Below are 24,499 nucleotides of genomic sequence, written 5' to 3' on the forward strand. Positions count from 1 at the left end.
TTTATTACACTCAATTCTGGCAACGGAGCATTAGCAGACATTAGCAGTATATTTGTTCATAACATGTGCATGATCATTTCCATAAGTTTTCTAGTGTTATTAATTTTCCTACCAACCCCTGCAGTGTCCAAGATGATTTAGACCCACAATACAAAAGATGAAGCGGAGACAAGAGTGGAACAAGAACAGAGCAATATTTCAAAACACAAACTCAAAAAAGAAGCTACCCATATTATTTATGAGTTGATTTGGACAAGTAAAACTGGTCAATAAAAACCCTAATAGTGACAAAAGATAAAAAAATAAGTAAATTAAGAAATAAGGCACACATATATGTAGCCTCAAGGCACTTTTCTTTTAGCCATGATGAAATGAATGATGAATGATGGATGAACAAAGATTTTGAAAGTTTCTTCTCATGTGTGGATGTGATGTCTACTCCGTGTCAAGGTGAGATGCCTTAATCTTCGCTAAGCTGTGAGACCTTGTGTTCTGGTTAGTGAGATTCAAACCCTGCTACCTATCTCTTTCATGTTTCTTTTTATTTTGGTGGGTGGGTGGGGTTCATAAACCACCATTCTGGGAACTCCAAACCTCCATTAATCACACTCAAAACCTCTCCTGCATTATTTTCCAACTATCTTCTCAACAAAACCCCTGAAATAATCATTATAAAAAGTTTCCCTACCTTAGAAACAACATTCAAATCCATTCATACCCTATACCCTTTTTGTTTTGTCCGAAAACTAATTTTACACTTACCGGCATATCTCTGCAACTTCCCGACATACGTCTTCATCCCTTCAAACCTATCCTAAACCGAGTAGAAATATTTCTCCAATCATAAATAATTTTAGGAACCAAAACCCTGATTTCACCCATCCTCTTCAGTTTTCACCCATAACGTCCATTAAATAGATCCGTCCTACATTAAATTTGATATTAGAGCAAAGTAATAGTCCTTCATTCCATCGTCCTACAACCGATTTGGTATCAGAGTGAAGTATTAGTCATGCTTCTGGTCGTCCTGCATCAAGTTTGGTATCAGAGCAAAATACTAGTTCTTTCTTCGATCGTCCAGCATCAGATTTGGTATTAGAGTGAAATATTAGTTCTTCCTTCGATCGTCCTGCATCAATCATCCAATAAAATAAAGAGTGCTTCTCCTTTTTTATTTAGATCATTCTAATGTCTCGGGTCCTTCACTTATTACTTGTTTGTTTGGCCCGTACTTCTGCGTCATCTTCGTGGATGATTTCACTCAATTCACTTGGATTTTCTTTCTTAAACAAAGGCATGATGCCTTCTTTCGCTTCCATTGTACTCGCTGAACATTATAGCAGTCGTGTTAAACACCTGATAATCGGGTGGCAAATAAGACCTAAGTCCAATTATTCGCATGGCATAAGATAACAGTTGTCTTGGCCGCACAGTTAGTCTCATAATGAAGTTGTAAAGACAAAGCATCGACTTATTGTTGAGGCCAAGGTTTTAAGTTTCGGTTTCAGTCGGCACGGAAACATAAACATTTCGATTTCGGTGGAAATCTTGTAAAATCACAGAAATATATGGAAACATGTGAAAATGATGAAATTTTACGATGAAACTTTGGGAAATGTTAGAATAAGCACAAATACACACTTAGAAACCTTTACATAAGCAAGAAAGCCATCCATAATGGCTTAATCACATCGAACAACTAGTGACTTGCGTTGTTGGACATGTCTAGAACAGTAAAGTCAATAAAGAAGTGTCATTAAAAGAAAAGTCAATAAAGAAGTACAATGCAATGAAACATAAGAAACTACAATGACCGGTCTCCCCTCTAAGGAACCAACTCTATGTCAATATCGCATAGAGTTATGAGGTACTATTGGCTCCATGCCGATCTGACATCTCATGCATAAGATACGGTTACTTCGCTGTGCAGTTCAATGATGTACATTAATGAAATGAAATGCAAGTCATAACATCTTTCCTTTTTTTGTTGTTCCAACCATTTCAGTCTAATTTCAAGAATTTCAATCGTAAATTTAGGAATTTCGACAGAAATAATGATGTGGAAGACATTTCACATAAGCAGATACACCCTTATAAAACACTTATAAAACAGGAATTTCAATCGAGAACTAGAATAAGCACAAATACACACTTAAAAATAATCACATAAGCAAGGCAACGATCCATAATAGTTTAATAACACGAAACACTTCGTGACATGTGATATCACGCAAGTCTAATAATCTAATACATCCTATATTTCACATGAAATTTATGCATAACACATACATCACATTTTACATGCAATTCATATAAATATAATTATATAAAACATGTTGATATAGTGTACTACTAATGCAAAAATGATTTTGGCTTCAGTATGAGTTTCGATTTTGGTATCGTTTCAATGGGGATGGAAACAAAAACATTCAGTTCGTTATCTATTGGTTTCGGTGAAAATTTAAAACCATGTAGATAAGTAAGCAACATACAAAGACAAATTTCCTTTGAAAATGATCTAAATTCTATACAAAATGATATACATGTTCTCTGACTTACAAAATCAAACCCAGGATGATGGTCTAGTGACATCCTCCGAATGCTTGCCATCCATAATATAAAGCATGGGACCTGTGAATGAATCACAAGACAGTAAATCCGGGCCATCAGTACCAACCAGATAAATTAGCTCAGAAGTAGATTGGAAAAGATTGAACAAAAATCGATATCCATAATTTTTTTTATAAATTTTCTATAAGATATGGATTTTTATCAAATGTAAGATATTATGAACATAAGGTGTGTTGGAATTTATCACGGGTTCGAGTCACGGAAACAGCCTCTCTGCAAAGCAAGGGTAAGGCTGCGTATATCTAGCCCTCCCCAGACCCCGCAATGGCAGGAGCCTCGTGCATTGGACCGCCCTTTAAGGTACGTTGGAATTTAATAAAAATTGACAAATAAAGATTAAATGAACATAAGATATGTTGGAATTCAATAGAAATTGACAAAATACAAATTAGGACTTATGCAGCGGGAAAGAAAAAAGATAACCATCATTGAAGTCTAGCACGAGCCCTACATAATAGGAAGAACAATAACTTCTAAAACTAGTAAAGACCTTAGAAGCACAAAGCGGGTGCGGGTGCGGGAGTGGAGGCGGGAGCGGGAGCGGGGGCGGGGAAGCATGGGGTCTAGAAGAGTCTAAGTTTGGGAGCGCCATGGGAGCGTCTATGTAATATTTTCTTTATATATCTTTCAAAACTCAAGTACATAAAAAATAATAGTTTCTAACCATTTTCATATGTATCTTTCAAAATTTAAGTACATCTAAAAGCTAATTTCTAACCATCTTCACCATCTTCATTTGTGTGCACTCGTTCCCTGTGCCTTCTGAAGATGCACAAGCCTTTGTACTTGCTCCAATAAAGTACTTTGAAGAGTTGGAGGAGTTTGATATAAGAAAGTTGGTGATGGTGGGACTTATAGAGTAATGGAAGCAGGATGGGAGCGTCATTAGAGCGGTTCCCGTCTCTCTGAGGTCGCGCTCCTTGGAAGCTCCTTCCTAATGAGGGTCGAATCGAGGTTCCGAGGTGGGAGCGGCACTCCGAGAGGAGGTTCCTGCTTCTAAGGTAAAGACTCAAATGTGTTATTTTGTACGATGGACCAGGATATTAAAAGGAGAGATTTTAGTATCTTTTGTATCAAAACACACTTTACACAACTAAAAAGTCCAAAGTGCTCGGAAAAATGAAAACAAATTTTACTATTTTTCAATCCAAAGATTTAGAATTTTTCAATCCAAAGATTCAAAGTAATGCCAAACAAGAAAAACATGCAATGGTAAGTAGATGAAGCAGACAATGTTTTCTGTAGATCAAGATCGGGATGGTTATGGGGTAGCGGATAAGTTAGCTAAAGATGGGGTATCCAGAGAAAGTTTGGAGTGTTTTGATTATCTCCCCCCTTGATATTTCTTTTGTTTTCTTTTTCGATCTTGTATTATCTGTATTGACCATCTCTGTCTCCTTTCGCTATTATTAATACTCTCTACCATTCAAAAAAAAAAAGAAAGATCGGGATGCTTATAGACTTCAGTGGTCATATACCCATATATTATTTATCTGATAGATCAATATCAACTGTTAAATTCATATTCATGTTGTATCCGTTTCTGCTCTGTACCCATGCCACATTGGAGCAGCATAGGTTCTAGATACACTAGTAATGATTGTGCTCAACTTTATGGAAATCTGGATACAGAAGGGCATGAAAGTAACATGTTTATCGAGAGGTAAGGGATGAGAATTACCTGGATACAGAAGGGCACAAATAGCCACAAATTTGAGGGACAGCCAATTGCCCGTCTTTCCTTTCGAAACAGCATGAACTGTTCTCGGAAACTCCTTCCTGAGAACGGTGGTGGAAATGGAGGAGGCACTTTAAGAAATGTGTATGAATGTTAGAACTTAGAAAATAATCAAAATATAATATAATTTGTTGGCTTAAACTAAAAAGAAAGACTTTCTTGTAGAAGAATAATTAATATTAGGAGGATCAATAATGATATATCAGGGCTTAAAACAAAGAAGAAACAAATCACAGAAACACGCAGTCATGAACCAATTCAGATGGTGGACACATGATCCAGATATCAATTATGCTAGAGCTTGGCATTTTTATTTGTTCCTCTAAAAAATAAACAAGAAAACAAATTCAATAAAACCGCTTGACTTAGCATTAAATTTAGCATTGACCAAAATGTAGCCCATCAGCACTTAAATAATTTGTCCAGGAAATAAATATAAGGTTGAAAATCGAAATTTCCCAGGTACTTGCTTAAAAAAAGAAGTCAGTTGAGTAGCTAAAATAGTATGGTATTGCATTGGTTAATGGAGAAAAACATACAAAATGATTCATAATAGCACGGTCTTCAAATCACTTTCCTTTTTAATTTTCATTTTCTTTGTTTTTTTTTTTTTGAATGGTAAAAATTAAAAATGCCAGCCAACTTGCCAAAGTAGGGTCCACTTCATCACAAGGGTACTACTCCTAAGAAAAATCAATTTCTACTCATAACTTGGTATCAAAGCCTTGCTTAATATAGAACTTGTATAGAATGTTATCTGTTTTCTTACCCCTAATAAAGCATCAAGAAATAAGTTAAAAAAAAGAAAGGGCGGGGGTATGAGGCTCCCGAAATTGCGGACTCTGGGGAGGGCTAGATGTGCGCGGCCTTACCCCTGCTTTGCAGAGAGGTGACTCGAACCCGTGACCACCAGGTCACAAAGAAATAAGTAAACAAATAAAAAAATTAAAAAGGCAAGCCAACTTGCCAAAGTAGGGACCACTTCATCGCAGGCTTGCCAAAGTAGGGTCCACTTCATCACAGGGGTACTACTCCTAAGAGGGACATTATTTGATCATGGCTCCTGTTAGCAACTAAATTCCCCAGCGCTAAAGTTAAAGGAAACATAATTGTAAAAATTTGACTCATACTGGACCTACAGAAGCATTGCCCTTTGAGTTGACTGAAAAAGAAACCCTACGAGCTTATCAAACTATGATCACATTATTAATGTCATCACAAATCAATGGGATAAAACATCTCGAAAATGGTAAAGATCAAAAGAACATGCTAAAATTCATGAAAATATAGAAGAAGAAAGTAGAAGATTTAAAATACGGATTTAATCTGAAAGAAAACTAAATCTAAAATGTTTTGATGATGTTTTGGGAACTATTAGGTTGTTGTTGAGGAGTCATCATATACTAGACTACTAGAACTAGTTAGTTTAGTGACTATTGGGTAGATTTCACTTCTCAAAAAAAATTGGGCTGTAGATTTAAAATATGGATTAAATCTGAAAGAAAAGTAAATCCAACATATTGAGTCTATTCTCACTGGTTCAGTTGATGTAGTTGATGTCACTGTTATTCAGTCTATTCTCATTGGTTCAGTTGATGTGTCACTTCGACCACCATCACAATCAATTAATAATAGTTCATGATCTGCTTCTCAGTCTAATAGGAGAAAGACTACGCTTCAAAGTGAGTATACTTTCTAAATTTATAGAATATATAGACTAGCTCAGGTTTTATCTTTTTAGTTCAACTTTTAATTTATCATAAGCAAATGTTTTGAACGTTAATATAGGTAAAGCCAGAGATAAGGTTGTAGAGGACGCACATCATGTTAGCATAGACGAGGAAGATGAGTATGATGATGGTGATTATGAGGAAACCGGATAGGATAAGTAGATCCATTACATAGATGAAGAGGATGTGGATAATGCATTTGAGGACGAAGACATACATTGTTGATGAGCTTGATTCCTTCTTTATGCACCTTTTCAAATTTTTTTCTTTTTGTTTGTGACCATGTCTTTCTGATGTGGAAAAGTAATGCATACTCATTAAGCTCCCTAATATGTATTATTTGGTTGGTATCTTGGTAAATATTTGCAAATTCAAGGGCACTGAACCATGAATGCACTCTATGGGTCTTTCATATGTTTGTAATGTCTATTAGATGGAATTCAAACCTTATTCTTTTAGTATTAGGATATTGATGGCGGGATGATGAAATCTTCTTGGAAATGAAGTGTATTTTTCTAGATTTTGTAGTAAATTTTTTATGTTTCCTCACTTTTTCTTAATTTAAAGGAGTGGCTCATGCATCAAGACTTATGCCTCACCTCACACCACTAATAAATGTGTGTGTGTGTGTGTGTGTGTGTGTGTGTGTGTGTGTGTGTGTGTGTGTGTGTGTGTTGGTGACTTTTATGCAGGCATGAACAATCCAAGTGCAGCGAGGAGTACCAAAAGATAATACAAGATAACAACTATTAACCCAGTTAGTAAAAGTGCAAACTTTAAACAAAATTCAGGATATATTTCCAAAAGCAATGCTATGTGCAAAAGGGAAAAAAAGGGCAGGGCAGAAATGACCTGCAAAACCTAAAATAAAGACTACTAAGACCACTGCTATGCTCACATTTTGGCATTAACTCTGACATTTTGCCCAGCTTCTTAAGTTGCAAAATAAGCACTGGAAGCAGTGTCATTCTGAGAGCAAAAGTCGAGGAAACGATTATCGCCCACCTACATAATGTCATTCAAAAAATCAGTGAACTTCTACAAATAATATAAAGAACAAAAAAAAATCAGTGAGATGATCTCGTCTGTTTCACTTCCTAACACAATCTATATACAATTTTTTTTAATTTAATCATTTATACTTAAACAACAAACGTGTTCTTTCGATTTTCAATAAATATAATCATACTGAATTTTTTTTAAAAAAATGTAAAAATCCCCATCAGAATTCAACATTTAAAAAACTTACCAAGGAAGACCAGTGAGATCATGGTACCCATCAAGCAAAATGATAACCGCACGAACTGGAGAATACCATCCGTACTCACCAAGCCCTTCCTCCACCGATTCCAATCCATCAAACCCTAGATTTAAGAGCTCCGAATCAGTCTCAGGGCTTTCGATTTGATTCCCGTTGTTGTTCTCCGTATTTCTACTCGATGCATACCACGAAAAGGATCTGAAGGTATTACAATTCGAAAACGCAAGGAAATTAGTTTCCGACGGAAAATAATTTCTCCCGCCGGATCTCAAATTGTGGTAAGAGTTTGTAATAGAGTGGACATTAGGGTTTAAATTAGGGTTAGAGAAAGTTCCGAATGAAATACAGGTTGAGAAAGGTCGAAGACGACGAAGGTTGTGATAGAGGAGTAATTGTCTTCCCATTGAAAAGTCAGGGTTTATGAGAGTTCTCTAAATATCGTAAGACGCTCATTCTCGTTCAAAAGGAAACAGAGAAAGTGAGGACGTTACAGACACACAGCTTTCTTTCAAGCATTTTTGCTATGACTCTGTGGTGATCACGACCGTTGATATAATGGGCCCTTCCTAAAAGACACTTATTGGCCCTACTTGTGCCTATGGTATTCGATCAGATCCGTTGATCTGAATGTCCAAACATTAGTCCCGTAAAATGCTGTTCAGAATATTGTGATCAGATAATCCTAGACCTTTAATCCATCAAAGTTGCATTTTGGGCATTTGTTTTAGATTTTGAAAACTAATTTTGATTCGAAAAACGATTATTGTCTCCCTACCGCCCCCCTCGATACTTGGTAGGCTAGTATTTATTCCGTGAAAAAGATTTCATGGTTGCCAAACATGGCCTTAGCATTGAATGTCTAATACAGGGTCTTCTTGAAATTCTCTATTCTACTGGTTTGTAGACATCCTTCTTCCTAGTTGGAAGTATAAGACTCCATAAGGATTGTTCCCATTGGCTTTTTGTTTAACTTAAGCTAGAAAAAACTCAATAGACAGAGAAAAGGGGGTTACAAAATGTAGAACACTCCCCTAGCCGCCCCTAGGCTTTTCCTTTGTCACTAGTTTTGTTGCGGCTCCGTGCACTTTGCCAGTTTTATCCATGGATGGAGCTCCCAACCTCTTTAGTCTATGTTTGCATCTCTCAATTCCTCAAGTTCATATAATTATTTCTTGTTCAATAAAATGAAGTTCAAGTTTAATAAAAAATTCTTTCACACAAACAATTTATAGAGCTTACATGGATTTTACAATCCAGGATTGTAAAACCCTGAGCTTACAAGCCTAAACCTGATTTTATATGTTAAAACCTGAATTTTACAATCTAGGATCATAAAATCTAGGCTGTAGCTTATAAAATCCAGGTTTTAGCTGATAAAATCCACGTATCCAAGTGTCCATATATGTGTTTTTTTATTCAATCTCAATCTTCCCTACATAAGCTTATAACAAAACTAGAAGGCTGTTAAAAGAGTCTTTTTGAAACAAGTACTGTTTTTATTTTTGGTAGGGGAATGATATAAACCACCCCCCCACCCCCCCCCAAACGTTATTCGTTTAGTTTTAAAGGCAAAGATAACAAAACTAGAAGGCTATTAAAAGAGTCTTTTTGATTTATTTTTGGTAGGGGAATGATATAATATCCCCCCCCCCCTAACGTTATTCGTTTAGTTTTAAAGGCAAAGAAAAACGTTAAAGGGGGTGGATTTATCCTCAAAGCAGTGAACCATTCTCACAGAAACCGTTAAGGAGGGGATTTTATCCGTGTTTAGGGTTGGGGGGATATCATTTACCTTTTGATATGGTCATTGTATGGATTGGACCCACCACTATATGTACTGTGATCAGCCAGATAAGTCTTGTCAATAATAGTAAGACTGAATACTGCCTCTAGTCCCACCCTCATTGGATGATCTTGAATCCTAGATCAATGGTGATAAAAGATGTTCTTTAAAATATCTTTTGACAATTGATTACTTAATTTGCACACCTCAATCTTGCGAATGAGATCTTGTGAATGATTAACTCACATTTGCAGATTTCATCTCTTTAAGCTAGCAATCATGCTTTGTAACAAAGGTGACTTTCTTCATAACAGAGTTAACTTCCTACAAATTGGATGATACTAAGTAATGTAATTGGCCGTGTTTGGATAGTCGGAATCAGAATCAGCATCCTATTCCTATTTTCTTATAAAGGAAAATTTCTGACGAAAATGCAAAGATTTCAAAATATTGTGAAGTAAGGGTAGAGTTTTCAAAATTATAGGAAAGGGGCTGTCAGGGTACGAAATTTTGTCTTTAGGACATATATACCCCTTGGTTTTTCCCACCCTTTTGAGAAGCTCTTTTCCCTATGCTATTTCACCTACCACCTTCTCTTTTTCTTTCTTCTTCCCAAATGGAGTTCCAACGTGAAATACCACCATTGTTGGATACCTTGGTAGGTTGAGAACGTGAATAACAGACAGTCGTTTGGGAAGAAAACACCATTTTCCCTATGCTATTTCACCTACCACCTTCTCTTTTTCTTTCTTCTTCCCAAATGAAGTTCCAACGTGAAATACCACCATTGTTGGAAACCTTGGTAGCTCATCCAACGTGAATAACAGACAGTCGTTTGGGAAGAAAACACCATTATTTCTTCTTGGTTGATAATCAAACTCCAAGTATGGCCATTCTCCTCTAGTTGAAAAGGGTTTACATATTCTTTTGTTTTCATGTTTTCATATTTTCATGATTTCTTGGGTTTTCATTTTTTTCATGTTATTTGTGAGGTTTTTTCATGTTCTCATGGTCTAGCAGCTTATTTGTTTGGATATTACCATGTTTATCTCTCTCTCTCTCTCTCTCTCTCTCTCTCTCTCTGTGTGTGTGTGTAGAGAGAAGCCTGATTGGATTCGTATGTATAGTTGGACTCTTGGAACCAATAGTTAGGCTTCAGAACCACAATTTAGTGGTTCCTCGGACGTTAAATAGTGGTTTCATTACTGTAAATTATGGTTCCCAAGTGGTTGGTATATTGTATGAGTACTTTATTAGTTGTGAAAGGGATCATGACTGTATCATTAGTGTTTGGAACATATTGGAACCATTACGTAGGCCTTGGAACCACAATTTAGTGGTTCCCTAATGGTTTCGGGGTGAAAAATGTGGTTCCGTAATGGTTTCGGGGCGAAAAATGTGGTTCCGTAATGGTTCCGCCTTAGAAAATGTGCTTCCATAGTGGTTTGGGCTTATAAAATGTGGTTCCCTACTGGTTCCGGGCTGAAAAATGTGGTTCCCTAATGGGTTCGAGGTATAAAATGTGGTTCCCTAATGGGGTGAAAACTGTGGTTCCCTAATGGTTTCGGGGTGAAAAATGTATTTTTGTAATGGTTCCGACGTAGAAAATGTGGTTCCGTACTGGTTTTGGCTTATAAAATGTGGTTCCCTAGTGGTTCCGGGGTGAAAACTGTGGTTCCCTAATGGTTTCGGGTGAAAAATGTAGTTCTGTAATGGTTCCGACGTACAATATGTGGTTCCGTACTGGTTTCGGCTTATAAAATGTGGTTCCCTAGTGGTTCGGGGGTGAAAATGTGGTTCCCTAATGGTTTCGGGGGAAAAATGTAGTAATGTAATGGTTCCGACATAGTAAATGTGGTTTCGTATTGGTTTCGGCTTACAAAATGTGGTTCCCTACTGGTTCCGTTGTGAAACATGTGGTTCCCTAATGGTTTCGGGGTGAAAAATGTGGTTCCCTAGTGGTCTCGGGTTGAAAAATGTGGTTCCCTAATGGTTTCGAGGTATAAAATGTGGTTCCGTAATGGTTTCGCCATAGAAAATGTGGTTCCGTAGTGGTTTCGACTTATAAAATGTGCTTCCCTAGTGGTTGCGGGGTGAAAAATGTGGTTCCGTAATGGTTTCGGGGTGAAAAATGTGTTTCCGTAATGGTTCCGAGTTAGAAAATGTGGTTCCGTAGTGATTTCGGCTTATAAAATGAGCATCCCTACTGGTTCCGGGTTGAAAAATGTGGTTCCCTAATGGTTTCGAGGTATAAAATGTGGTTCCGTAATGGTTCCGCCATAGCAAATGTGGTTCCGTAGTGGTTTCGGCTTATAAAATGTGCTTCCCTAGTGGTTACGGGGTGAAAAATGTGGTTCCCTAATGGTTTCGGGGTGAAAAATGTGTTTCCGTAATGGTTCCGAGTTAGAAAATGTGGTTCGGTAGTGGTTTCGGCTTATAAAATGAGCATCCCTACTGGTTCCGGGTTGAAAAATATGGTTCCCTAATGGTTTCGAGGTATAAAATGTGGTTCCGTAATGGTTCCGCCATAGCAAATGTGGTTCCCTAGTGGTTTCGGCTTATAAAATGTGCTTCCCTAGTGGTTCCGTTGTGAAAAATGTGGTTCCCTAATGGTTTCGGGGTGAAAAATGTGTTTCCGTAATGGTTCCGAGTTAGAAAATGTGGTTCCGTAGTGGTTTCGGCTTATAAAATGGGCATCCCTACTGGTTCCGGGTTGAAAAATGTGGTTCCCTAATGGTTTCGAGGTATAAAATGTGGTTCCGTAATGGTTCCACCATAGAAAATGTGGTTCCGTAGTGGTTTCGGCTTATAAAATGTGGTTCCCTAGTGGTTGCGGGGTGAAAATGTGGTTCCCTAATGGTTTCAGAGTGAAAAATGTGGTTCCGTGATGGTTCCGACTTAGAAAATGTGGTTCCGTAGTGGTTTCGGCTTATAAAATGGGCATCCCTACTGGTTCCGGGTTGAAAAATGTGGTTTCCTAATGGTTTCGAGGTATAAAATGTGGTTCCGTAACGGTTCCGCCATAGAAATTGTGGTTCCGTAGTGGTTTCGGCTTATAAAATGTGCTTCCCTAATGGTTTCGGGGTGAAAAATGTGGTTCCGTGATGGTTCCGACTTAGAAAATGTGGTTCCGTAGTGGTTTCGGCTTATAAAATGGGCATCCCAACTGGTTCCGGGTTGAAAAATGTGGTTCCCTAATGGTTTCGAGGTATAAAATGTGGTTCCGTAATGGTCCGCCATAGAAAATGTGGTTCCGTAGTGGTTTCGGCTTATAAAATGTGCTTCCCTAATGGTTTCGGGGTGAAAAATGTGGTTCCGTGATGGTTCCGACTTAGAAAATGTGGTTCCGTAGTGGTTTCGGCTTATAAAATGGGCATCCCAACTGGTTCCGGGTTGAAAAATGTGGTTCCCTAATGGTTTCGAGGTATAAAATGTGGTTCCGTAATGGTTCCGCCATAGAAAATGTGGTTCCATAGTGGTTGCGGGGTGAAAAATGTGGTTCCCTAATGGTTTCGGGGTGAAAAATGTGGTTCCGTGATGGTTCCGACTTAGAAAATGTGGTTCCGTAGTGCTTTCGGCTTATTAAATGTGGTTCCCTACGGGTTCCGTTGTGAAAAATGTGGTTCCCTAATGGTTCCGTTGTGAAAAATGTGGTTCCGTACTGGTTTCGGCTTATAAAATGTATTTCGAAAAGTGTAATAGTTATGTTTTGGTCCAATTAATATGATAAGTGTACTAATAATGGTTCTGATCGAAACAAGGTGTGCAAAAATTGAAATGGAAAATAGGGCTTCTTTTATGTTACACGTTGATGGGTACTTGAAGGATGAAGTATCATTCGAATATATTGGCGGGACGAAAATGTGTTTAACTGTGAATCGCCATATAAATTTTCTGGAATTTCAGTCTCTAATTCACCAAAGGATTGGGACCACTGGATGTCGCATGTCATTATCTATAAAATGTCGATATGTCATGGATCCATATCAAATCGTGTTATGCGACATTTGAAATGATCATGACCTAGGTATGGTGATGATGGTTTTTGAGAATAGCCTCTTTAATTCTATCAGCCTGTACATACGTAAAGAGTACAGAGTTGGAGAAATTATATCTGCACCCATGAAGAGGTAAAATATTAACTCAGCTGGACTTTGGCATTCTTTAAATTCTCATTCCATTAGAATATTATCTGATATGGAAATTTTCATTGCTCAGAAATGTAGTTCAGATAAATGAACATTATGAAGCTTCTACTCCAATCGAACCTGCTTTGAGTCCCAAAAATAATTCCGTTCGTGCAGTGTCAGCAACACCTATTGCAGCTGAAGCTCCGAGCAAACGAAGACGACATGGCGAAGGACATACCAACAATAGGTACTATCCGTGTATTGAATTGTGATTCCATTGATGAATTTATGATTCCATTATTGTTACTCTAATGTTGATCGGGTTGGCAGATATTCAGTAGACTTGGATGAAGATTATGAGGATCCAATTTTTAATGAGACAGAGGAAGATACAACTGAACATAAGAGCACTTCCATGTAATAAATTAAAGAAATTAAATTTAGTTGGGAGGTAATATTTTTGTCTCATTGAATTTCATTCTAACCTAGTCCTTTCCTTACCATACAGGCACGATGCACGGTTCAGTAGGGATTTTCATAGTGATATGCATGTTAATGATGCCATTTGCAAGGATGGTAATGAGGACTTTGATGAGGACAATGAGGACTTTGATGAGGACGATGACAGTCAAGGTGTAGAGCAGGATGGTGTACAAAACAAACAATTATTAAAGAATGATGTGATTACAGTTGATTCTGAAAGGGCTATAGACAAGATATAGTGCATAAAGCTCTATTTTTAAATCAGTACTAACGGAAATCCAACCTACCTAACTGGAGATCCGAAGAAGTTCAATGGGAACAACAAGTTACTTGAACTGTTTGTTTTGTACCATGATGTTAGTGAATTAAATTCAACTAGGCTATCCATATGGCATGCCTGAGTACCACCTGTAAGGTGAGAATGATGAATTATTAAACTCTTAATATTATTTATAGCCGATTTTTCAGTGGGGTGTGCAATTGCAAGGTGATCTTGATAGATGCACCTATGTGAGTGGAAGTTTGATCGCTTCCTATGAGAATTGGGCTGATAGAACCTATTTGAAACAGTTTTAAGATAAACAGTTTTAAGATAAATGGTTTCGAGGTATAAAATGTGGTTCCGTAATGGTTCCGCCATAGAAAATGTGGTTCCCTAGTGGTTTCGGCTTATAAAATGTGGTTCCCTAGTGGTTCCGGCTTATAAAATGTGGTTCCCTAGTGGTTGCGGGGTGAAAAATGTGGTTCCCTAATGGTTTCGGGGTGAAAAATGTGTTTCCGTAATGGTTCCGACGTAGAAAATGTGGTTCCGTAGTGGTTTCGGGTTATAAAATAGGCATCCTTCGGGGTTCCGGGGTGAAAAAGGTGGTTCAGTAATGGTTTCGGGGTGAAAAATGTGGTTCCGTAATGGTTCTGACGTAGAAAATGTGGTTCCGTAGTGGTTTCGGCTTATAAAATAGGCATCCTTCGGGGTTCCGGGGTGAAAAAGGTGGTTCGGTAATGCTTTCGGGGTGAAAAATGTGGCTCCGTAATGGTTCCAACGTAGAAAATGTGGTTCCGTAGTGGTTTCGGCTTATAAAATGTGGTTCCCTAGTGGTTCCGGGGTGAAAACTGTGGTTCCCTAATGGTTTCGGGGTGAAAAATGTGGTTTTGTAATGGTTCCGACGTAGAAAATGTGGTTCCGTAGTGGTTTCGGCTTATAAAATGTGGTTCCCTACTGGTTCCGTTGTGAAAAATGTGGTTCCCTAATGGTTTCGGGGTGAAAAATGTGGTTCCGTAATGGTTCCGTCATAGAAAATGTGGTTCCGTAGTAGTTTCGGCTTATAAAATGTGGTTCCCTAGTGGTTCCGGGTTGAAAAATGTGGTTCCCTAATGGTTTCGAGGTATAAAATGTGGTTCCGTAATGGTTCCGCCATAGAAAATGTGGTTCCGTAGTGGTTTCGGCTTATAAAATGTGATTCCCTAGTGGTTGCGGGGTGAAAAATGTGGTTCCCTAATGCTCTGTTTGGTTCTCTTATTCTGAGAGAAATAGCAGCGAATGTAATTCTAGTAATTCGCCCGAGTGTGTTTGGTAGGATATTTAAACAAAATGGGGTGTTTGGATTTCTGTCGCTTGTCGGTGACGTGGCAGCCTCAAAACTCGCCAGAGAAATTTCTCCAATTTGAAGGAAAAAGGGGAGAAATTCTCGGCAAATTTAATTTGGGAAATGTTATCAGCACTACTGTATTTTGATGAGGGTACTCTCACTTTATTAAATGTACGGTGTGGCCCACGTCGCAGGATGATCCAAACCGTCCATTAGATGGACCACAGCCTAAATAGATTATACCCCAAAAGTTATTTATATAGGTTGATCCTAACCCTCCGATCTATAGAGGGTTAGGATCAACCCTCTAGCATTCAGATCAGAGGGTTAGGATCAACCTATGGAAATGAATTTTTGGGGCACAACCTATTTAGGCTGTAGCCCATCTAATGGACAGTTTGGATCATCCGCGGGACATACCGTACTTTTCATAAAGCGAGAGTGCCCATCAAAACACAAATACGGTAATGTTTTAATTTTTCTGTAATTGTCATAAGTTTATAACTTTTCATGAGTAGTTTTTTTTTGGTAATTGTCATATTTTGTTTGTAATTTTCCTTCTCTATTACCATTTTTCGGTAATTTTTCATTTAAAACTTACCACTCCTATAGCAGGTCTAATAAACCGTAATGATTACTATTGTTTTTTCTACTTTTGGTAGCCACCTTTTCACCCATTTACTTCTTCAAATCTTTGCATCAGGACGGGCCACAGGCCGAGCAAGTGGAATCGGCGAAGGTGGCTAGCAAATTCCTGTAAAAAGTACGTGTGAAATGATGGGTCAGTAAAAGTAAAACTAAAGAGGGGTATTTCAGTCTTTTAAAATTCTGACAACCCCTCTTTTACAAATTCGGCAACTCTACCCTTACTTAACAATATAACTATAACTTTGCATTTTCATAACAAATTTTCCTCTTATAAAAGGATTTAGTAAAAATTAATTTTATGATCTTGAATTCTAAAATTAAAAAAAATCAATTAAAAAAAAATAGTAAAAAATTCGACTAGGGCAGAATCAGAATACCACTTATTGGGACAAAAAATATATTCATTTTTATGAACTAAATGCCAGAATCTAGTGGAATTGGAATAGGATACTGATTCCGACGTCTGATTCTGGCATCCAAATGCACCCAAGTGTCAAGCCACCTTTTTATGTAAGTATTCTCGTAGGCGCTAAAGAATACTATGAACGTAACAAGCTTGAGCTAGTATCTTATGGTTTATTTGGGAATGTAATCCAATTACATTTCAAGTGCAATTCATGTGTAAACTACAAATCTACAACTCCTTTTTCATATTTCAGTTTATACACAAATTGGACCCAGAAATAAGTTGGGGTTGATTAAACCTTAGGGCACGTTCAATTATGCTGAAAAAATTAAAGCAAAATTGTTATCATGAAAATCGGATTTCTGACATCTGTAAACCCTTTTCTAAGGGAAAAGTTATTATTTTTTTCCAAGAATTTTATGTGTTGGAGAACCTTGAAAAGAGATTATAACTATGTTTTGTTTTGGGAAATGATTTCATCGCTCCAATGTTTTGATAAACATGCGCTCACTTGTTTGTCGTGTAGTATTTAAAGGGTTTTAAGAGCTTTTTGAGAACCGTATTATCCTCTGACATCCCTTTAAATACTGCACGACAAACAAGTGGAGCACATGTTTATCAAAACACTGGGCGCAGAAATCATTTCCCTTTGTTTTTCATTGGAAAATTTTTTACATAGACAAAAGCTCGGAAAATTTTTACATACACAAAATAAATCTCTCTCTCTCTCTCTCTCTCTCTCTCTCACACACACACACACACACACACACACACATTCATTAATTATTTGATTAGATAATGCTGCATGCTTAACCCAATCTCGCTTCTTAATTATATAACTAGCAAATTCAAAGACTAATCAAATGAATATGTAATCAGTGAAAGGTCACTCATAAGCTTGGATTTCATATTAAGTATTAACAAAAATAGCAAGCGAAAGCATGATTCATGTAAAATTATGTGATGTCATAGCTAATCATTCATAGGTAAGAACAAATCCTTTAATACTAAAAGGGAAAATCCCTGAAAAATCGTCTTCTTCTTTCCTGCTATTGCCTTATGTGTCCCACCTTAATTTCCGTAAAACTCCCACTTATGTCCTTTTTCACTACTTCTTTTTCGTCATTTCCCCTTCTCATATGCCCTTGCACATGAGTTAAAAAAAGAGCCAGCTGTCTCCTTTTATGCCTTTTTTGTTCCGTAATTGTCATAGTTTTGACCGTAATTGTCATATTTTAGTACCTTCGTTCGGTATTTTCTTCGTAATTTTTCTGCTTTGCTTCCATGTTCCCGTAATTTTTCATTTAAAAGTTAGTACCCACACATGATTATTATTTATTGCTATTATGCATTGCTAGCCACCTTTGCACAAATCGCACTTCTACCAATCTTTGCAGCAAAGGATGGGCGACAAGCAGAAAAGTATGCTCAGCGAAGGTTGCTAGCAAATCCCTATACAAAAAAAAGGGAAATGTTATCCGCACTACTGTATTTTGATGAGGGCACTCTTCACTTTATTAAAAGTACAGTATGGCCATACGTCAAAAATCCATTTGACCTGCGGGCCGACCCGACCCTCATGGGGCGGGTGTGGGTCCAAGCCCAATGACCTGTAAAATTTTCCGCGTCACTTGGACCCGGCCCGCTTGACCCATTTCCCCATGATTTTAGAGGGAAATGATGTGATTATGAGAGTTTTTATATATAGTGTAAGTCCTTATAGTGAGTATTGTTTTTCAAAAAGTACTGCATTTGATGGGCCACAATGTAAGTAGGTTGAGTGCCAAAATTCATTTCCATACGATAATTACAACCCTCCAATCAATAAATGTTTCCTAAATATGCCGTTCCTCTATAGACTGCAGGGCTAGGATCATCGCATCGAAATGTGTTTTTTCAGAACATCCTATTTACGATGTGGCCCATCAATTGGACGGTTTGGATCATCCTATGGTGTAAGTTAAACAGTTCTTTTTTTTAATAGGGAGTGTAAGAAATATGTTTTTGGTTTGCAAGCTTTGTCACAAAATTCTTGTTACAATATATATGGTGTAAGCCCATGTAGTGAACTATTTTTTATTAAGCCGGTAGGGGTCCTCACAAAACCTCAACTTACCTATCAAAAATTGGAGTGAATATTTTACGGCCTACACCATAGGATGATCCAAACCATCCATTTGATCATTCCCAAAGGAGGATCGCATCCCTACAATCTATAGATAAATGACATATTTTGGAAACCCCGTAACTGTTGGGATCATCCTATGGAAATGATTTTTGGCATACAACCTATGGTGTAAGTCCGTACAATCAAGTATTTTTCAAAAGAATCGTACGCCCTGTATCATAGGATGATCCAAACCGTCCATTTAATGGGCCACAATATAAATTGATTGTTTCCACAAAATAATGTACATATGATAATTCCATCCCCTTCTTTTAGAAAAACTTCCTACTGTATCCTATTAACTGGGGGCATTTACGTCATTTTGATGCTAGAAGTTTGTCTGAATAAGAAATGATTTGAGGGTACAATCGTCAATTGCATACAAAAAGTACCGCCATATGGTACCTGTCTATGACAATTACGGAAAAAACTACGAAAAAGAGGTATAGACATATGACAATGACGAAAAAACTACGTTATATGACACATTCGAGACAAGTTACAAAATATTGACGGATGCCGAGCACCTGAAGAGGAACAACAATTATGGAAACCTCTATCGGTTGGAGGGCTACGATCAGCCTATGGAAATGATTTTACAAGCACAACCGATTGATGTTGTGTTCCATCACATGGACGATTTGGATCGACCTATAACCCTCTATAGATTGGAGGGTTAGGATCAACCTATGAAAATTATTTTTAGGGCACAACCTATTTAGGCAGTGACCTATCTAATGGACGGTTTGGATCATCCTATGGTACGGGCCATACCGTACATTTTAATAAAGTGAGGAGTGCGATCATCCAAATATGGTGAGTAGTGCCATTATAAAATATGGCAGTGAGGACATTAGCACTATATATAATTTGAAACCATCGTTGTTACTTGGATGTTCCCACGCGGGTCGGGTTCAACCCGAATTTGGGTTGGGTTGGGTTAAGATTTTTCGCAAATCGGGTTGGGTTGGGTTGGGAAAAATCAACCCGAATTGGAAATCGGGTTGGGTCGGGTTGGGGTGTCGGGCAACCCGACCCGACCTGAAACCCGAATTTGGGTTCCATATGAAGAAGTTCTGTATATGTATTTTTCTTTTTCAACATTGAAATAGTCTCCACAGTCTACAATGGACGGTTTGGATAATCTTATGGTGCGGGCTATACCGTACTTTAATCAAGTGAGGACTGCGGTCATCAAAAGATAGTAGTGCGGATAACATTTCCCTTTGTTAATTATTAGTCCCTGTTTGTTTTGGATTTTGAGAACCGATTGTGAGTTAAAAACTGATTATTGGTGACTCACTATTGGTTCCCAAAATCCAAAACAACTCGGCTTGAGTTGAGGTAGTTAACAATTGGTACCATATCAAATTGGGTCAACCTGACCCAACCCGACCCAACCCAGCCCGAATTGGAAATCGGGTTGGTTCGAGTTGAGGAAATTGCAAATCGGGTTGGGTTAGGTTGAACCCAGCCGGGTTGAACCCAGCCAGGTTGGACATCGTGTTGGGTCGTGTTGGGTTGGAAAAATAGGTTCCTTGGGTTGGGTCGGGTTGGCCTCAACCCGACCCAACCCGACCCGAGTTACACCCCTAACGATGACGAAAAAATTACTTTTCATTATTCACTATGTGAGGGTCAAATTACAAAAAGTTTGATATTACGAAAGACACTTTTTTTTCCAAACAACGAAAAAAACTGGTCATAAAAGTAATGGAATAGAGTAGGTCAGCCCTTACGAAACAACGAAAGACACTTAGGAACCAAGAGGATTGATCTTCCCTCTAAGAAGATCAATCACGTTAGACAATGTCTGAAACCATTTATAATCCCACATGCATACGATACCACAAAAAATAATTATTACTCACCACTTGACATTTCATAAGGGATGAACTACTCTATTCCATTACTTTTCATGGAGGAGTTAGAAGGACAAAAAAAATGAATTGCCAAAGTGCCCGTCGAATAGAAAATAGATTCCGAAGTTTTTGTACAAACTTCTTGTTTTACCTTAAAATTCACAACCATCTCTGCTATTCTGGACAAGTAGATTCAATCCCCTATAGTTGAAAGCTTTGAAGACTATGTGGCTCTCCACCTTGTGATTTGTTTTCTGTATTCGGACCATCTCGTCCCCTTTTATTTTGCAATAAAGTTGGCTACCATTTTAAAAAAAAATGAATTGCCAAAGTGCTCGTCGAATAGAAATGGATTCCAAAGTCTTTGTACAAACTTCTTGTTAATACGTTGAAATAAACAAATTGAAATAAACAACGAAAGACACTTTTTTTTCATGAAAAGGTCAAATTACTTTTTCTTATTCACTGTGCTTTTTTTAACCAAACTGATCATAAAAAACTTTTATCTTTTTACCTTTTCTTTCCACGCAAAATTGTACGTAAAACAAATTTTATGCCCATTTTTAAGGTTTGTAAAACAAATTTTATGCTCATTTTATTTTAACGCCCATTTTAGGGAGTCTGGCTTTTAGTCATTGGTCTTCTACCACTTCATCAATCAATTGATATGCAACTACGCATTTGTGGTACCTCATGCTCGGAGCATCTTCATCTTGCTTTTCTTTCTGTCTTCCTTTTCAGAAGTTGCCAAGTGGGCTCCATAGCGATTGTTATGTTAGCATAGTATGAATTAAAATTCATATGCAATATTATCTTGTTTGCTAAGACTCTTAGTTGCACGTGCAAATGCACGTGCCTTTTTTACTAGTAGGTTATAAAAATGAGTTTACTATTTGGGATATCCCATATAGCACATGCTTGTGAATTGTGATCATGGTTATTACTCTTGTGTGAGACCCCGTGAGGTGATCCACATGGTCATATTCTCATGGCACATGTTGCTCTATATGTAAGATTAAAGCCTACACAAAATTCGTTGAATTTGATAATATACAAGTGATATGCATGGGCCTAGAGATATCTTTTGTGTGTGTCTGGTGCGCGTGTAGTGCTAGCACGCATATGTGTGTTGGAGGGAGCGAGATTCCTTAGGCCTAGATGTCTCTCTTTCATCATTCTTTTTTCTGTCAACTTATACAATTAAGTTAGGGAAATGATATCAGCACAACTATGTTTTTAGAATTGCACAAACTCGGCTTGTCTTTCTTTTTCTAATTGGCTTGTCAGATGTTTTTTGGAAATGTAATAGCATATGACAACTCTTTAAATTATAAAAGACAAGAAGAGTTAGTGCAATTATAAAAATATAGTTGTGCTGATATCATTTCCCTTAAGTAAGAAACCTAACTCTTCCTCTTTCTCTATGATGATCGTACTAGGAACCGTATAATCAGAAGGGAGAGTCCCTTCTTCCTAAGTATTTAGGAAACAAGACACCTAACACAACAATTGGTTCAATGTAATTATTTGTCATGTTAATTAGGTATTTACTAGCTATAGAGAAATTTATGTTCATAAGATTTTAAATATCCTCCAGACATGGCATGACTAGGGCTGCAACTCGAGCCGGGTTTTACCCGACCCGCATCGACCCGACCCGAAAATAGCCTGGGTTGGGTTCAGGTTTCATGGGTTTCGGGTCGAGCTGGGTTGAGCATTCAAAAGCCCGCATGAATCTCGGGTCGAGCCGGGTTTGAAGGGGCCCGACCCGACCCGACCCGACCCGAGTTACATAAGTTATAGTATGTACATTTTTTTCTATTGTTAGTTAAAAGTTAAAAGTGAAAACCCACGCACCCACTGTTATTGTATGTGAGTGTAATTTCTGCTTCTATGAGTTGAGTTGATTCAAGTGTTTGATTCAGCATTGTTTGATTGTAATTACAACATTGTTTGATTACAACATTGTTTGATTCAAGTGTAATGTGAGTGTAATTACATCATTGTTTGATTCAAGTGTAATGTGAGTGTAATTTCTACTTCTATGAGTTGAGTTGCCTTGCCAAACAAGAATTTTCCTTAAAAAATTGCGTCAACGTGAAAAAACCGGACCCGACCCGAGATTTATCATGGGTAGGGCCGGGTTTGGGAATTGGGGTTTTCCGAAAAAAACCCGACCCGACCCGACCCGAGATATTTCTCGGGTAGGGTTGGGTTCTCCAAAACCCGACCAGCCCGACCCGAGTTGCAGCCCTAGGCATGACAACCCAACTTCGGATGGTTTCTAGAAATTGTGAAACACATTGAACGCACTTTGTCATATTTGGGTACTGAAGGTCCTATAATGTTTGTGAAGGTACACTGCCCGCACCAACCTTGTTAGTGTATCAAAGCTTGCATCCAACATACTTGAAGGATCAAGAAAAACTTTCTTTCCTCTAATAATGCTGGGAGTCAAATTTCACATCCAAAGAAGGAAAATATCAAAAGAAGTAACCTTGCAAATCACATATACACGTGATATCTTTTGTCAGTCGCCGAGTTGGAAATTCAAGGATTTGATCGGGATCCAAATGTCAACGATAAAAAGAAGGGCTGCAAATGTGAGAATTCCAAATCAAAATCTTCTCGGCATCCAAACGGGCCCTTATAGAAAAAGCAAGGAAAGAAAAAACCCCACTAAGACCTACAATTTTGGTTTTCAAGAAAACTAAAGTCCACATTTATCTGTTTTAGATTTCCAATGGGATTTTGCGCATATCTGTTTCATCTCTACTTCCTTTATCTACAACGGCCATGCTTCTCTTCTCTCTCTGCAATCCCTTTTTTGAGTGCTTCTCTTTTCGGAAACCTTGAATCCAAGTCCACAATACATGGCCCTGCCGCGAAAAATGCAAGCCTCCGAGCGAGTTAGTAAGGGTTCTAACTTTTATTGGTGTTACTTTAGATGAAAGATTAAGATTAATTGTTTAGGTAAGTAGTATTTATGGTTTCTATTTTTGAGTTTTGGCGTCTATATAATGTAACGATATGAGGAAGAAAGATTTAGATTTGAATAAAGAAGATTTTTGGAATATCTTTTGTGAAGAGCCTTAGTTCATTCACGTGGGTGAAGGAGCTTGGCTCCTTTCACATATTATATTGGAGCTTTTCTCCAAACCGTGGCATGGGCTTTCAAACCCCAATGAGTTATTTTAGTTGCTTCTTGTGTTGATCGATCTTTTATCTTAGTGTTGTTGTTTGATGCTTCCCTACACACAAAGGCCAAGCAAAACCTCTAAGCCATCTCAGCTTTTGCGCAATCAAACACATCCAGTAATCAAGAGCGCTACTCCTCTTCCATCGTGAAGCCGATACTCCCATCCATCAAGTGATGACAAATACTTTGACACCTGCAGCAGCTGTGACTGCAATTTTCAACGTTTTTAACACCTCCCTTATATCTTGAAGAGGGCAAATCATATGGACTTTCTCAATGAAGGGGAAAGGAAAGCGAGAAAGGTGTAAAAACAGGGAAAATCATAAACATTTTATGAAGAAAGCTGATGAATGGACTGCTCCGTTCAGAAACCGGAAGAGTATAACAACTTACGAACAATCCTAGCACCGTAATGCATCCTTTTAGTAAATCGCCCATAACCTTGCTAAATCATGTCCAAATCGCATGATCTTGGGCTCGGTAGATAGCTAATCGAAAACCTTTCTAAAGATACCAAAATCATGCCAAAAGACCAAGATTCCTACAAAATATGCAACAAATAAAATGACGAAAATAGAAAATAAAAAACTTATTCAACGCCACACATTCTTCATCACTTTGGGTGTCAAGTACGTGAAACTCCTTGTTTGATTGCCAATATAGCATTGAAATCCTTGAAGACCCCAAGGTATGTCGCCTAGTTAATCTTTAACCATTGCATGTCTGCTGATGTGTCACCTTGTCCCTCTCTATGATATCCAAGCCCAAAACCATAAACAGGTTGAATTTTGCTTAGATTTCTTTGGAAGGATGCTTTTTCCTTCTCTCACTTTCTCTGTCATCTTTCTCTATATTGGTAATGACATCCCTTACCG

The 24,499-nt window shown here is 37.9% G+C and overlaps 1 protein-coding gene across 15 annotated transcripts in view; it reads right to left on the bottom strand.

Annotated features, from left to right (window-relative positions):
- LOC143861245 (ALBINO3-like protein 2, chloroplastic) overlaps positions 1 to 24,499 on the bottom strand; it is a 97,768-nt gene that overhangs the window by 15,900 nt on the left and 57,369 nt on the right. For 12 of the 15 annotated variants that reach the window (XR_013239944.1, XM_077372187.1, XM_077372186.1 and 9 more), the window contains exons 1-4: positions 7,349 to 7,840; positions 6,998 to 7,104; positions 4,313 to 4,440; positions 2,560 to 2,631 (exon numbers count right to left, since the gene is read on the bottom strand). Coding sequence is in view for 14 of the 15 variants with exons in the window: in XM_077372187.1 (XP_077228302.1) it covers positions 2,560 to 2,631; positions 4,313 to 4,440; positions 6,998 to 7,104; positions 7,349 to 7,764 (723 nt within the window). In the remaining variant the exon portion in view is untranslated. Of the gene's footprint in view, positions 1 to 2,543; positions 2,632 to 4,312; positions 4,441 to 6,997; positions 7,105 to 7,348; positions 7,841 to 24,499 lie in introns of those variants that run through there. The other 3 variants (XM_077372175.1, XM_077372176.1, XM_077372181.1) reach the window with 3 other exon arrangements.

This window comes from Tasmannia lanceolata, unplaced genomic scaffold (genome assembly GCF_043159265.1).
Source record: "Tasmannia lanceolata isolate RefF3 unplaced genomic scaffold, GAP_Taslan_0.1 ptg000037l, whole genome shotgun sequence".
Classification (NCBI taxonomy): Eukaryota; Viridiplantae; Streptophyta; class Magnoliopsida; order Canellales; family Winteraceae; genus Tasmannia; species Tasmannia lanceolata.